General features: G+C 30.7%; 1 protein-coding gene across 1 annotated transcript; it reads right to left on the bottom strand.

Annotated features, from left to right (window-relative positions):
* Window positions 1-9,181: 9,181 nt before the first annotated feature.
* Window positions 9,182-13,815, bottom strand: LOC110426547 (pentatricopeptide repeat-containing protein At1g80270, mitochondrial-like). The gene is made up of 3 exons (XM_021441780.1): window positions 13,636-13,815; window positions 12,359-12,959; window positions 9,182-10,771 (listed from the first exon to the last, which is right to left on the bottom strand). Exons 1-3 carry the CDS (start codon window positions 13,668-13,670, stop codon window positions 9,524-9,526), a joined length of 1,884 nt encoding a protein of 627 aa, XP_021297455.1. The 5' UTR covers window positions 13,671-13,815; the 3' UTR covers window positions 9,182-9,523.
* Window positions 13,816-15,836: the final 2,021 nt, after the last annotated feature.

The following is a 15,836-nucleotide window of genomic DNA, read 5'->3' as shown; positions in this document are numbered from 1 at the left end:
ATAAAATTTCAAAAAACTACACGAATTTGTACCTAAATACTATATATACTGCCACTTAAATACCAAAATCCATTCAACCCCTGATTATGAAAGTCAAATTTTGTTATCTGTTTATGAATACTAGTTTAATAACACGAACCAAAATCGAGACTTGAAGAAGTAAATAATTATTTCACATTTAATTCATATGCAATTTACTAATAATTTAAATTTATAAAAACAAACAAACATTAAAATTAAAATTCAAACAACAAAAAATAACTCAAACAAACAATTAAATAATTAAATATAAAAAAAAGCATCAATAATTATTTTCTTCAAAAACATGAGAAATCATTCTTGTTCCTTAACAAATAATATCATATATTCAAATTTGGCATACATAAAGATAACAACAACAATACAATATATTACAAACAGCATTCACCAGAAATCATTCTTCTTTCTTAACATCAAATGTGCAAATTGAATTTGCAGTTGCATACGATATAATACAAAGTTATACATTTTGATTTTAATCACTGTAATTACAAATGATTTTACTTTGAAATTAACTAAAAATTATAGTGAAACTTTTTTCTTTTGCTTAATCAGGAGACAAATTTATTAAGTATTAAGTGTTTGATACAAATTGATCAACATTAGAAAGAGATCAATAAAAGTGAAAGTAAACAAACTACGACCTAGTTCACCAAATATCAAAAAACCAATAAGAGATTTAGTACAAGGCAGAAGAATACATATGTTCCACGATTGTCATCAAGAGATAAACACAACAATACAACAAGCAAACGATTAACTTAGACTTGGAGATTATTCTCATGTTGAAAAATCTTGATAAATCTTAAAAATAAATAGTAGAAACCCGTTAGTTGAAGGAGTCCCTTCAAGAAGGCAACATATGCTTGTAGAAGGATCCACAGATCTTAACATAATATAAATGGCAATGTATGTTAAGAGAGGGAACTCTTTTTTTAGTTTGGATGCTCAATATGTGCCAATTTATCAAAATCATAAATAAGTGTTCTCGAGACATTGGCAACATCACATACTATCATCAACAAACTACACCAAATAAACTTAAAAACACCTTCATAAAAGCATCAACTAATCATGAAAAAAACAATTCAACCATATTCCAGTAATATAGATGGAGATATCCCCATATGCTAGTATCAAACAAAGGAATCAATGATAAGATTGATCATATCCACTCAAAGTCAGTCCCCATCAAATAGAATGTAACCCCATAATACTAGCAATAACTCATAACAACAACATTAACACAAGTTGTCATATCAACAAGACAAAACTAGTGGGCAATGAAAATAGAATTATCATGACAGTGATGTGTAATAACAAGGAGAATAATATATGAAACCATAGATTAAATTAGGAACATTGTAATACTACCTACTTTAACTTGCCACCAGTTAATGGTAACAGTGGATTCTTTTCAAATTATTTATTGCTTTCCTTTTAAGTATTACACATGGTGAATCCAAAATTAAAGAACGCTTAACTTCGTATTCTTATAATTGAGTACATTCAAATTAATTGTTAGCAACCATCTTAAAATCCATATAAGAGTCAAAGGCTGCCATGGTGGAATTCAAATAAAACTTGACAATATGCATATTGCAGTAGCACAGTGGACATGTATTGCTTGCTTTAAGCCATTTTGTTATGCAACTTGTGTGATAAAGTGGAAGCGCAATAGTTGTTTGGCTTTTATCCTAATTGAAAGATCTTCAAAGCACACCAAACATGACTCTACACCCTATTCGCCAATCTTTACCTTCTTCGATTCTTCGATGGTTGTTTTACTTCTAGGTTTTATCTTCGAATGACCAGGATCATCCAAGACCACTGCAATAACATCCTTAAAACCTCCTCAAAGTCAATTTCAAGTATAACAATATTTTTCATGAAAGCATCATCATGATCAGCAAAGACCTCGTCCTTTCATTGTCAAAAAACATGCTAGCTAATGACATGTACAAATAGTCTGATTTCCTTTTGATCTCAAATGCAAACAAGGGGCTAAAACTTGGTCTAGTTCATCAAACATCTTGAAACTTGAAATAAAGAAAGTAATGAAAAAAAAATGAGGAAAAATAATTAGAAGAAAAAATGTGTTAATTTGAAATGGTTATAAAAAAAAAAAAAGGAATAAGAGGAGTTAGAATTATTATAGTGAAACTAGTATTTAATGCACATAAAAACTAATGTTTTGATTTCAAGCACAACGCCATTGGTTAAAGGTTCCCAAAAGTAAAACTAATATTCTTTTCTAACTTCCATGAAAAAAAAAATTATCTTTTCAAATTGCAAATTATGTGTACTGTAGACTATAAGATAGTAAAAAGAAAACAAGACATACTATTTTAGGTTTTCATAAATCAAACAAACTGATCATTTTAATAGACAATAATGAAGTAATCAAAATATTTAGTAAATTTGAACATACACATCATTACACACAAAAAGATTCACATCTTGAAAAACAAAGTCGGAAGGGTGCACTACGGATGGTTTAAAAGCTTTAAGACAGTGAAATATACCTAAACTCGAAAAATTACAAAGTCACTAAAGTCATTAAAGTGCTAACTAAAAAAATCATTTCTACGGGAGTCGTTGAGGTAGCTAGATTGGCTTGTCACTTGTGGTATTAGGCTGTCCATAGTCGACAGTAGAACAAATGGGAAAAGAAATAAGAATATGTAAACAAAAGGTAAAGACACAAGTTTGATTCCCAAAAGTAATCATTTTTTGATATATTATATAAAATTTATGTACAATTGGGTTTAAGGTAATAGGCACCTAAAAGTTTCCAAAAATTAATATAATCAAGTTTAGTTATTGGGTATCCTATTAACTTTGCATTCATCATGTTTTGATTTAACAAAAATTACATGTTATCTTAAACTTAAGGTCAAGTATTTAAAATTATCTCAAATATATTTTTAATCCCCTAAAGTCATATAATTACTTGAAAAGCCATGAATAATTAGAAAATATCATAAAAGCTTCCAAACAATGCATATTTTGTTAAGAAAACAAAGAGCAAACATGCCTTGAATTATTATTTGATTGTAGGATCAAGGTAAGGAAGAAATAATTGAACAAAGACACCCAAAAAGTTAGATAACAAGTCAAGAATGGACTTAAAGATGCTCAAGTTAATCCAAAGGCGAGAAGAGTGAAAAACTTGAAGTATAAAAAGCTATACTCAACCTTGGAGTGGCTATAGTCAACCCTGATCAAAAAAGCTCAAAAATTAGTGAAAGCGTAGCCATAGTCAACCTGGGCATTGTGGTAGTCGACCTTGGCTACTTTGAAGCATGACAAAAAGGTGTTAGCTTTATAATTGCTCTTTTGTTTTAATATGACAAAAGCTAATGATCAAAATATTGAATGCATAGTACATTTGGACTTTAGAGACAACCCCATGACTCTGATTGACAAATAGGTTAGGTACTTAAGTTCAATATCTGTTAAGAGGCTAAAACTAACATGAAGTATTGAAACCTTGAGAGAAGGTATCAAGATTATTTTGTTTGTATATGTCTCAAGAAACATTCAAAGAAACAGGTGTATCAAGACTACTCTGAACGGTATTGACACTCTACTCAAGAAGAGTTATATTTCCAAAGAACGAATACTAGAGTATTAAGAACAAAAGCATCAAGTGTTAAGACAACTTCCTAGCAATGTAAAATTTCAAAAAGAAAGGATTTGTGTATCGAGACTCACTTTTAGAATTTCAATACTTTGCCTTCAAACCTCAAATTCCAAAGAAGAAATCTTAATGTATCGAGAAGGAAGATCTTCAATATCAAGACAACACCTTTAAAGAGTGATCAACAAAGAGGAAGTGCTTAAGAAGCGAGGCACATTACATCAGTATTGAGATCAAAACTTCAAGATTCAAAAGAGATATAGTTGACCCTAATGTTTGTATAGTCGACCTTGGCAATCCAAATTTGGAACTTGCATGTTCTTGGGAATTGGATCGAGTAGAGAAAGGTTATACTCGACTCTGGAACCCTAATTTGAGAAATTTGAAAAACATAATCAACCTTACAATTGTTGTAGTAAACCCCCAAGCTTTAGCAACAACTATATTTAATTTAAACTTATGTCTAACAGCTCCAAACTCCACACCAACTATAAATAGACAACCTTGAGTCATTTGAAAGAAAGAAAAGACTTAAGATAATTATCAAACCCTAGAGAGACCTCTAAAAGTTTATCCTCACTCTTTAACTTCATTTTAGTCTTTCACCAAACTTAAAAAAGTTCTACACTTGCTTTACTTGAGCTGATATTTCTTCTCGCACTATACTCAAGCTTAAACGTCTAACACCCAACCTTTGTAGAGGCATTTTCTTTCTAAACATTGTACTTTTCTTGTGAAGATTTTAGCTTAACCTTGAACATCTATTTGTGTGTTTGTGGTTGAGTTCGTGAAAAACCATTGTTGAAAGATTTCAGTTGAGTCTATGAAAAATCATTGTTGAAAGGTTTCACTTGATCTAGTGAAAAAGCTTTGTAAAAGTTTCAGTTGATCTTGTGAAAAAACTATTGTGAGGGTTTTGCTGGATCCTATAAAAAACTCATTTCTCTTACTAGATTTGAAATTCCTTAGCGTTCCAAGAGAATGGATGTAGATACTAGAGAAAGTCAAATCACTATAAAAATATTATATCTTGCTTTAATATTTTCACATTGTAATTTATTGCTTGTATATAGCTTAAGAAAATATTTTACCTAGATTTATTATTTATGTTTTGCTTGCATTTAACTTAGGAAAATATTTTACCTTGATTTATTATTTGTTCTTTTCAATTTATTATTAAAAACTTGCTTAGGAAAATCACACATTTTGTTTTTGACACAAGAAATTTGTGGTTGCAAAAGTCTTGATTTTTACACTTAGTTTTCAAATATTTTTAAATACTAATTCATCCTTTCTTAATTTATTACTTATTGAGACTTCTACAATAACACATCAAAAGGTGATACTTGCACCCTACCCAAACCCAAGACAAGTATTAAAATTCCTTCTCGAACCTATTTCAAATCTCAATAGACGATACTCAAATCCTATAATATCGGATCAAGTACTAGTAGATAATTGAATAAAATGAACTCATAATTTACATCCTTAGTTCTGTTTAAGATATAAAAAGTTGGTTTGATTGCTTCTCCTCACAAAAATTTTAATAAAATAAACCCACTCATCATATCCTTTATAGTGTGATTCCACTTTTCAACCACACATTTTGTTTAGGACTACCAAGCACCGTGTATTAGGTATTATTCAATGACTCTATAAATATTTAGAAATGGATCCTTTTGTTGTCCTATTGTGTCAGGTTTACCATAATACTCATTACCTTTATTAGACTTGACAATCTTAATAGTTTTCGCATTTGTTTCTCAACATTACTTTTAAAGATTTTGAACTTATTAAGAGCTTTAAACTTTTCTTTAATTAAGAGTAGATAACCATAACGAGAAAAATAATCAAGGAATGTCATAGAGTATCTACAGTTACATATAGTAGGGGTATAAGGTTCACTTATGTTTGTATGAATGAGTTCTAATTAGTATTTCTATTTGATCTCTTTTCCTTTTATATTGGTTAATTTATCCCTAAAAAGTCAACACATGTGTTTGGATCATTAGAAGCAAAAGTAGGAAGGATATTATCCTTTATCAACCTTTCTACCATTTCCCTTTTTGTGGCCATCTTTTATGCCACAACATGGAAGACATTTCAAGTCCTTATATGTATTTTTGAAGAAAATTATTAATATTTAATTTTATATGCATTTTTAAAGAATTTTTTTAATATTTAGTTTCAAGTCCTTACAAAATTTAAATTTATCATTTTAATAATGTGACAAGATTTGGTAAATTGATCAAATACAAACAGTACAAGCATTATGAATGATAATATCAAGGCATCTTAGTTAAGTTTGATAGTAAACCATTTTAATGATGTACTCCCTGGCTACTATTTTCCCATCATAATTCATGGAAGAAAGTCTGTTCAGAAAAGGTCTAATTTCAACATTTGATTACACATATACCTTTGTATTATTATAGCTAATAACTCCTTTGCATTAGTGGTATCAAGAAGGCCATTTAACACGTATTGAAGAATTGACTGATAATAAGCAAATATAATTTACTGTATTTCTCCCTAAAAACCTTTCCTATGATTCTAAGAACTTCCCGCAATAAGTTCCATAGGCTTTCCTATATTCATAACCAAGCTTATGTCCACTATCTAAGTGTCAAACTCCACAATTTTCTTTTTCCAATTTTTAAAATTTGGTCTTGTTAAAATCTCAATGGTGACGAATTTGTTATTGACAAAAAAAGGTGATTAATTTTTAAATAGTGCACTTAACAGAATAAATAACGTAATAAACTACTATAAAGTCATTCTTCTCAACCAAGCAGTGTCATTATTAGTGTACTAGGACCTTGTTCTCATTTTCTAAATTCTTCAATGAGTAAGAAATTTAATACGTTAGATAGAAGAGGAGACATAGCGTTTCCTTTATATAGTGAATCTTTAATCCTACCAATCATAGGATGTAAGATTTTTAACACAAGCCCGCATGGAATATTGGAGTGTAAGTTATGTAACCCATTTTATTGCATCATATGTGAACTATAATATTATCTCATTATTCAAATCAAATTAACTTAGTTTGTATTTAACAAAATACAAAAAAATAAATAATATAATTCACACTTTAATTACATAAAAAAATGTAACATTGATTTTTTTTTTTAAAAAAAAAAAAGGGGTGGGTGAAGCTGGGTTTCTAGTGGAGCAGGCCAATGAATAAAGCTCCTTCTAAGATGATCATTCTCTCTTATCTCTTAAACATTTCATCCTTGGAGTTTTGGAAAGTAGGTAGGACCAGTGAATCAAAGACACTGCCAGGACAAGACACATTCATGATGGCATGTGAATTTTTGTTTTAGTGTGGTGAGCTTGAATCTTCCCAGGATGGCATGATGATTCCTCGGTTGGATGAATGTGACTATGTTTATGGATGATGTGTTGAGTAATGAATGGAGGCCTGATAGTGGACACATTCATTTTCCTTATTATTCAAGTCATAATAACGTGGACACTTCAACCTATTGTGAATATGTTTTGGGTTTGATACGTACGATCTCGAGTTAAAATGACAAAATGAGAAAACAGAGATAGTTGGTGTGTCTCATCTTAAGGATTATTTTATCTCATAATTATTTTTTTTTAAATTTAGAACTCGAAATCTTTCTTTTATCTCATAATTCTCTCTCTTTTCGTGCATCATTATATTAAAAATTTGAGAATAATTAAAATAAGAAATAAGTGAAAAATTAGTTTGGTTTTGAGAGTGAAAAACACCTTTTTAAAATCCGTCATTCTGTTAAACACAATAAAATCTCATAACTCGTTAATCAAAATTAATAAAAATATTTATGAAAAAAGTACTTTTTATTAAGAAATTGTTACGAGCGGTTTCTATTAACACTCCTAAACTATCAATAGATCGGAACTTGAGGACTTTAAGTTGGAATATCAAATGAAGTTTTAATCATGGGTATTTCTTTTAGGACAAGAACAAATTGAGTTTTACCTCTAAAACTAACTAGCTTTATTAGTTCTCTCTCCCATCCCATAATCTTGTTCAATGAATGCATTCCAACCAACCCCAAAGTGTCATAATATTCTTAAGCATGGGTGTTTGACTTAGAGACAAATATACACTAATTGAATTTGACTGTGACTTTACTTGTGGGTGAATGTAGGCATATTTGCGTGCAAGATTCATCAAAATTCCATGAGTGACTTCGATATCTTGTTCAAACTTGCAACCTACAAATTTGCCAAAATAGCTTTTTTTTTTTATTGCAATTTTGAAGTTAGGCTTTTGTCCCCAAATTGGCCACTTGAATATTTTGGAATCATATCAGATTCTTCTGGTGCCATACACAAATTTTGCACTTTACTTAAACTATGTTGAAAATGACTCTTGGGAGAAAAACAAGGCTAATTAAACATTTCATATTTAAATTCTAATGAAATTTTTTATGTAATATTTGAAGAAGAAAAAAAAAATCGTAATTAAGTGCTCCAAGTATGTTTTCGTTCAACAATTTGGCACATTTGGTTCATTCCTTAACCAAATTAGTGATAGAAATTGCCATTTGGGTACAAAAGGTCATGTCATTTTTTCTCTTTCATTTTTAATTTTTTTTTCCTAATTTTTTAATTTTTGAATAAAAATAAAAAAAAAAACTAAAAAATCCAAGATTAAGTAAAAGACAAAAAACCCTAGAATTTTTTTTATTTTAAATTAAAGAAGATGACAAGGAAACTAGGAAGAAAGAGAAGAAGAGGAAAGAAAGAGAAAGGATGGAGAAAGGGAAGGATGAGAGTAGGAATGTCAAAGGGTAAGGAATTTATCATTTTTTGGATATCTAATTTTAACTTTTATTAAATTATAAGGTACTTGAACTTTGTAATTACTGGAATAAAATTTAACAATATTACTCAATCTCATATTCTAATATCCTAAAATTACTCGTTAAATACACGTTTATGGTTAGAGATAAAACCAAAACAAATATATATCTTTAATTAAGTGAGAAAAAATAAACATAATTCCTTTTCATATAATATCAAAAAATGGGTTTAGTTAAATCGGCAAGATTTTTTATTTAAACAACATCGAAAATCTAAAAATTACTATTTTCCTATTTGAATCCATTTCAAATTCGAATAAAAGATATTCGAATTGTGCACAATTGGATTGAATACTCACAAGTACCCCATTAAAGAGCACCATTGCTATCCCTAAAGGAGAGAGTCAACTCAAGGTAAGAGAAAAGGGCCCTCCCTTCTTCCTTCGCACTCTCTTGCTTTCTCTCTCTTTCCTTTGTGATTTGAGAGAAAAAAAAAATAAACTCAACTTATTTTAAACACATGATGCATTTTCAATTTAATTGTGTTTGAACATGTCACGCATATTTTTTAAAAAAGTGCAAATTGATACATGGAAGAATACCAAATTTGAGTATCACATTCGAAGCGAAGTGAAGAGAAGAGAACACAAACCAAATTAATCAAAGGAAGTTGACAAGACCAAATTAGCTGTGGTGACCAAGAACAAGAAGATTCAAATTAAGAACATTTTATATTACAAGATATGCGAGAAGACGGCTGGTACCCTCTCATATCTTCCAAACTCAACATGCACCAAAATTACCCATCAAGGAAATTCAAACTCCTACTAAGGGTTACCAATATTTCAGAAACTAAAAGCTACAGTCAGAGCACATAAAAAAGGAAAAATAACAGCATATTTCTTAAATTTTCCCAGGGAGTAGGCAGAATGTCTAGATGGTAAAACCAATATTTGACCTACATATAACAGATAACAACTGTGCATAGCATTAGAGGCTGCCATCAAACGGATAACAGAATGAACCACTGAAATCCTTAATCAAGCAAATCAGACAATGCATTCTTCCTGAATGCATCAACTTGAGCCAGTTGTGCTGCTAAAGCCTTATTTGGGAATATATTATCAGCTTTCATCCTCTCCCTGATCCCATAAGCTGGAGCTTTGGCATTTACATATGCTTGGACTAGATATTGGAACTGACGAAGTCGAGCCATATATCCAGCCTGTCTCATTCTATGGAACATTTTTTCAGAATTATGAATATCACCCCTCTTAGAATACTGCTCCATAACAGCCATGAAGGAACTAAACATTGGCTTAACCTGGTTCTGCTGGCATGCCTTCTGCAAGATTGAGTCCGCCTTTTCCACTTCCCCTGCCTCCACATGAAGCTTCACAAGAGCGTCCCAAGTCAATGGGCCAATCTGGCACCCATTATCTGCCATACGTTTTACAAGATCCTTCCCTTTTTGCAGCATCTTATGGTTTGAATACACCTTCAAGAGTGAGGCACAATACCTTGCAGGAAGCTTCTTCCATTTTTTTAACATCATTTCAAAAACTGCCTCTGCCTCTTCAATTTTATTTAACTTTCCCCAACCTTCAATAGCAGCCATGTACTCTTCAAGGTGGGGATTCGATTCGCAAACCTTCCAAACTCTTTCCACTTCATCAGCTTTTCCAAGATCTGCATATAGAGGAAGCAAAAACCGGCAAGCCCAACGATTCTCTTTTTTGTTGTCTCCTTCCATCCCCTTTAAAACCTCCTCAGCTTTTTCTGTAAGCCCCCCTGACACATAGTGCTTAGCCAGAATGGATTGTGTGTGGATGTCTGGTTCAACACCTTCAGCCTTCATTGTCTCAACAATTTGATCCATCCCAGTTATGTCATTGGATAAACCTTTGGTGTCAATTAAGATTTTGTAAGTGAAGAGTGAAGGCTTGACATTTTCTTTCTCCATTAATAACAGTACATCAGCAATTTTCTTCTTGTCAAGCCTCTTGTAGAGGAGCAACAGCTGGTTGCAAGAAAACGAAGTAATTGGGAGTTCTAGGTCCCTCATTTTGTTAAAGACCTCTTCTGCTTTCTTCACATTGTTAGCAACAACACAGTTAGCCAGCAGAGTACGGTAGATTACCTCTCCTCTGAAAGATGATGGGATCTTCTCAATGTACATTTCAGCCTTTAGGAGACCATGCACTTTGGCAATCAAATCAAGACGAGAAGCATACTCTCTCTCAGTGAAGTCAAGCTGCTTATTTGCCTCCAGCCACTCAGAGAGCTGCAAACCATCAAATTGTAAGCAAATGAAAAGCAGAGAACAAAATGCCATTAGGTCAAACCTAAAATTTTCATAACCCAAAGTTATACATAATAGAATATAATTTCACTTTAGGCATTTAAAGGCAAAACAACAAATCCAACAAAATGGATGAATGCCAAAGATGCCTAAAACAGGGTGTTGATATTCTACAATCAGTGATATTTCATCAACTGACCTAGAAAATTCATACTATTTACACAGTTGACATTTTTGCGGCCTGTGCTATGCAGTGTAAAAATTAGAAGCCAAACAGATGTTAAAGGAAGTTGCATGTTAAAGGAAGTTGCACTAAACTAAATACTTTTTGAGCCTTCAGGTAATAACAAGCAAAGTGCAAAAACAGAAGGACTTTTCTTTTAATAGGGCATCCAACTGCCTCCTATACAAGGGAAAAATAAAGGTGCGCTACTTTCCAGGAGAAATAACAAAAATAAATGGCACAATTTTTCAGAACTTTTGGTGCCAAATTTGTGCAACCAAATTTTTAATCACGACAATGATCAGAGGCTTGGCATCATAAGAATGTCAGATTGTTGCAACTTGCAAGAACATCAATTACACTTTTTAATTGATTGCGAAAGATAGATGAACAAATCATTAAGACATAATTGATGATGCAGAATGAGCATTCTTTGACAAAGAAATATACTATTACATACACCAGACAAGCAATCGGTTAAGAGGAAGGGTAAAAACAAACTGAAGTTAGTTCAATCTACTCATGCAATATTGCATCAAAAAGAAAGGTGAGTAAAGGTTTCCACAAATTTATATTTTAAACGAAATAGATCATACTCATGTCATGTCACAAACATCCAAGCAAGAAAATTTATATGCCCGTGGCATCTAACACATATAGCAAATAGTTGTTTAGTTTTTATACTTAAAAAGGCTGATGATTGCTTCATATATCAATGTTTTCTTCAGCTCATCTTCTGACAGAGAATTCGTTTTTTATGCTTTACTATTTAACTTAATACCATGGAACTTCAGATAATCAAGTAATAATTACTTATCGTGACAAACTAGACTTGTAGAAATTAGAAGAATAACAAGTAAAAAGTTCTGTTCCTTGCTATATTGAAGAAAAGGAAAAACAGATAAAACAAGGAAAAGCTCATAAATCCTAGTTACACATCAATGGAATGACAAGTGGAGTTCTAAGCGTATTTTCTGATATATAAAAAGTCCTTCCAACAAAATAAAAATATAGAAGAACCTTAAAATAAAACATTACAGTTAAACATATGAAGCAGCTTTGCCTAAATCATATTTAGATATATATTACAGTAATACAGGAAGAGTGTAAGAAGCTTACACATTACACAAGAAGTAACATGAAAAAGCTGTACAATTTATTTAATTTTTTTATAAAAATTTATTTAGATAATTTGTAATGGAGAAAATTACCAAAATTTTAAAATCACAATTGGCTCAACACCTATATGCAGAAAAGTTAATTTGATATTCAACAGGGTGACTACAGAGCCCTATTAGTTACTGATAAATAAATCCCCAAGATGATGCCATGATAAATCAAATTACCTGCAATGCTCTTCCATACATTCGACGCTTGCGAAGATTGAGCATGGCTACTGAAATCTCAGGTCTGTTAAAAGCTTTTCCTTCCTCAAGCCACTTATCAAGAACCTTATGAACAGAAAGACCTGGAGCAGCGATAACAGCTTTGAACAGTTCTGAGATAATCCCTCCAGAGGATGACTTTTTGTCACTAAGATCAGTCTCATCCTCTGATAATTCCAGTTCATTTTTAGCAGTTTCTTCAATACCTTCCTCATCGCCAGATAATTCTGGATCAGAAATCAATCCATCTTCAGCTTCATCCTGAGCATTGCATTTTTCTTTCTTCTCAGCAGTAGCAGGTGTTTCAAGTTCAGAAAAGCCATCTTCCAAGTCATCTTCCTCCCCACTGCTCTCTGCACCAGCTTGGGAAGAAAGGCCACACCTCCCAACAGAGAAATTACAGGAAGCATGTCTTGAATGGTAAAATCTCAACAAAGATGGACATTTATCAGATGTTGTTTGAGAAGACTCGAAAATAACAGCCTTTCCTTCTATGTAGTTACTTGCTATCTGTAATTTAGCAGAAGCAGCATAAGAAGCTTGAATGCTAATCCTTCTATCCCTGCAAACCAAGCCAAAATTCATGGGTAACTAATTCAAACCAAAAGGCATGAATCACAAAAAAAAAAAAAGACAAGAAAAACAGAAAACTTTTTGTTGAATTCAAAGCTTACTATAAAACAGAAAGAAATGAAAAGAGATGACCATTGGTGAAACTTTTTGCTGATATTCAACAAAATGCACAATTCAATAAAAGCATGACCCTAAAACAATATAGAAAAACATCAATTTGGTTTCTAGTTACTTTGGAACTCAATATAGTGAAAGAAAATGCAGTCTAATTCAGAGAGTCGAACTGGTAATAAAAAATTAGGGCCATCTCAGACATCAAGCAGTTTCAGCAATTTTCTAAAAGCCGAAAATAAGCATGTTCCATGTCCGCCTGTAGCAAGGTCAGTTTAGGTTGGGAAGCAATAGCCAGGGAAGTAAGAGCATTCTAACAAAACAACGACAAGAAATAAGCATTAGATCACATAGAAGCAAAGGGAGGGAGGGTGGGGTGAGTGCACTTTAAGTTAATTCATTTCTACCAAATAAAACATATAGGATATGTCATGAAACCCAAGATTTCCATTCCCCTTTCCTTCTTTACTTCCTTGGAATTTTTCTCGGTAAACAAACGATAAAATGAAATGCAGACATAATTTATAAAACATAAGCAAGAGAGAGGAAGGTACTTGAGAGGATTAGCAACTCGGCGTAATGCCCACATGGTGAAGCAAAGAAGAAATGGTTAAAAACTCTTCAAAACCCAAAACCCTAAAAAGCAAACAAGAAATGGTGCAGCAGCCAGCGACGGTTTGTTCTTAATGCTTAAACCCTAAAAAACCCCGAGGCGAAAAATGGGAATCGCCCTCTTTCCATTTTTCGGCCATAAAATGAAAGTATAACAATTGGGCTTTCAAAGGGCCCCACGAGTTGTTGTGGAACTAGATACCTACATTTATGTTTAGCAAGCTCTGATTATGCTTTTTATACCTCTTAACTGTAAAAGTTTGTCATCACTTTTCAAGAAATTTTTTTTTCAGAGGTAAAATGTTTATAGAAATTAATTCATCTAAATAAGTGTTGAAAGATATAAAATATAAAGATAAAATACCTTGATTTCTCTAAATTTTAATTATAATTTCACATGAATTTATTACTATTTAAAATGAACAGTTTATCCCAAATGTGTAAATGGTCTTTATGAGCAAACATAAAATATTTAAAATACTTTTTTTATCTTTTTAACTATTTTCTTTTTTCTCATACGGGTGGTGCTCCACCAAGGGATCACACCCATATCACAATCCTTTTGAGAAATCTAGCTGGATCTCGCATTTCATAGCCAGATTCAATTATGGAGTGATCAGTCGACCAGAAGTAGGATAGAGAATTTTTTTTGAATAAGAGAGAAAAAAATTTTAAAAATGAAAAACTATAGTTTATATATATGGTAATTTTTAAAATTAAAGAAGGATAAACTTATCCGTGAAATATTATCATGTCATCAAACTAACAAAAACATATTTTTTTGAGGTAGAGTGTCCATTCAAATACTAATACATTCGTGTGGAATTATGGTTAAAACATAATTTTCTTACATCAATTGTAATGGACTCTAATGATGCGTTTTGTTTGCAAAATGTAATAGAGTGTGAATAGAATAATTATTTCGTGAAAATAAAATAAACTAATAATAGTTACTATATTGTTTGGTTTAAGGAATGAAATTTACATTTTGATATATTCCAAAATTTGGATTGCAAAAATAATTTTGAAATAACAAAAAATAATAAAAAGAATATATATATTATTATAATTTATGAATTTTAATATGAAATATTAATTTTTTGATAATTTATTAAAAATATTAATATTTTTCATTAAAACTTGTATTTGATTACTAATAAAAAGAAAAAATATATTTTTTATTTTTGAAAATATTAGTAATATATAATTAAAATGTTAATAATTTTTAATAATAATTTATTAATAATTCATTTCTATAATTTTTTAGTATATGCTATTAATTTTTTATAATTTACCTAAAATGATAATAATTTTTTATTATCAATTTATTTCTATAATTATCTAATTTATAAGTAAAAAATATTTTTTATAATTTCACTATAATATATAATAATTTATAAATAAAATAGGAATAAAATTTTTAATAAATTATTAATAGTTTCATTATAATATATTAATAATAGTTTTTAATAATTTAAAAATATTAATTTGTTATAATTTATTTGAGATATTAATAAATTTTAATTTTTAATAATTTAAAATAATAATTTTACAAAATGTTTAAGAGTATTTTTATCCAAAAAAAATTTTGTTTATTCCAACCCATCATAATAGCTAATACCAAAGGAAGTTGTTATTAGCTATTTTGTGTTTTAAAGAAATTGTCATTCCTTGAGAATAGTCATTTACTTATTCAAAAATGAGCTAAACACAAATATAAGAATAGAGGGGAAATAAAGGAGGAATGGTTATGCCATTCTTTCTAACCAAACATACTGTCAGAGTAATCTTGAATGTCACACGAAATCAAAGTTGGGCAAAATTCAAAGGGGCACAATGGCTGGGAACTACAAGAACTTATTGTGGCTTAATTTGGTTTGCGCATGACCATTTTTTATTATAATGCCAAAACTTTAATGGTTAGAGTTTTTAAGTGCAATGTTATGGATCTCATATCTTAAGAGATAAAGTAGGTCTTGCGTTTATAAATAAGGATCTTTCTCTACTTATCAGATATGTCTTTTAAGTTAGAAATGTAAACTTGTAACACATGGTCATAGCTGATATAAACAAATGTTGAGAATTATGATAAATATAAATTGCTTGTAATAATAGAAATATGTTGCAAAATTATGAACCGATG

The sequence above is a fragment of the Theobroma umbraticum genome, unplaced genomic scaffold (genome assembly GCF_002168275.2).
Source record: "Theobroma umbraticum cultivar Fairchild unplaced genomic scaffold, ASM216827v3 scaffold_89.0, whole genome shotgun sequence".
Lineage (NCBI taxonomy): Eukaryota > Viridiplantae > Streptophyta > Magnoliopsida > Malvales > Malvaceae > Theobroma > Theobroma umbraticum.
This window is presented reverse-complemented; position numbering and strand designations above follow the sequence as displayed.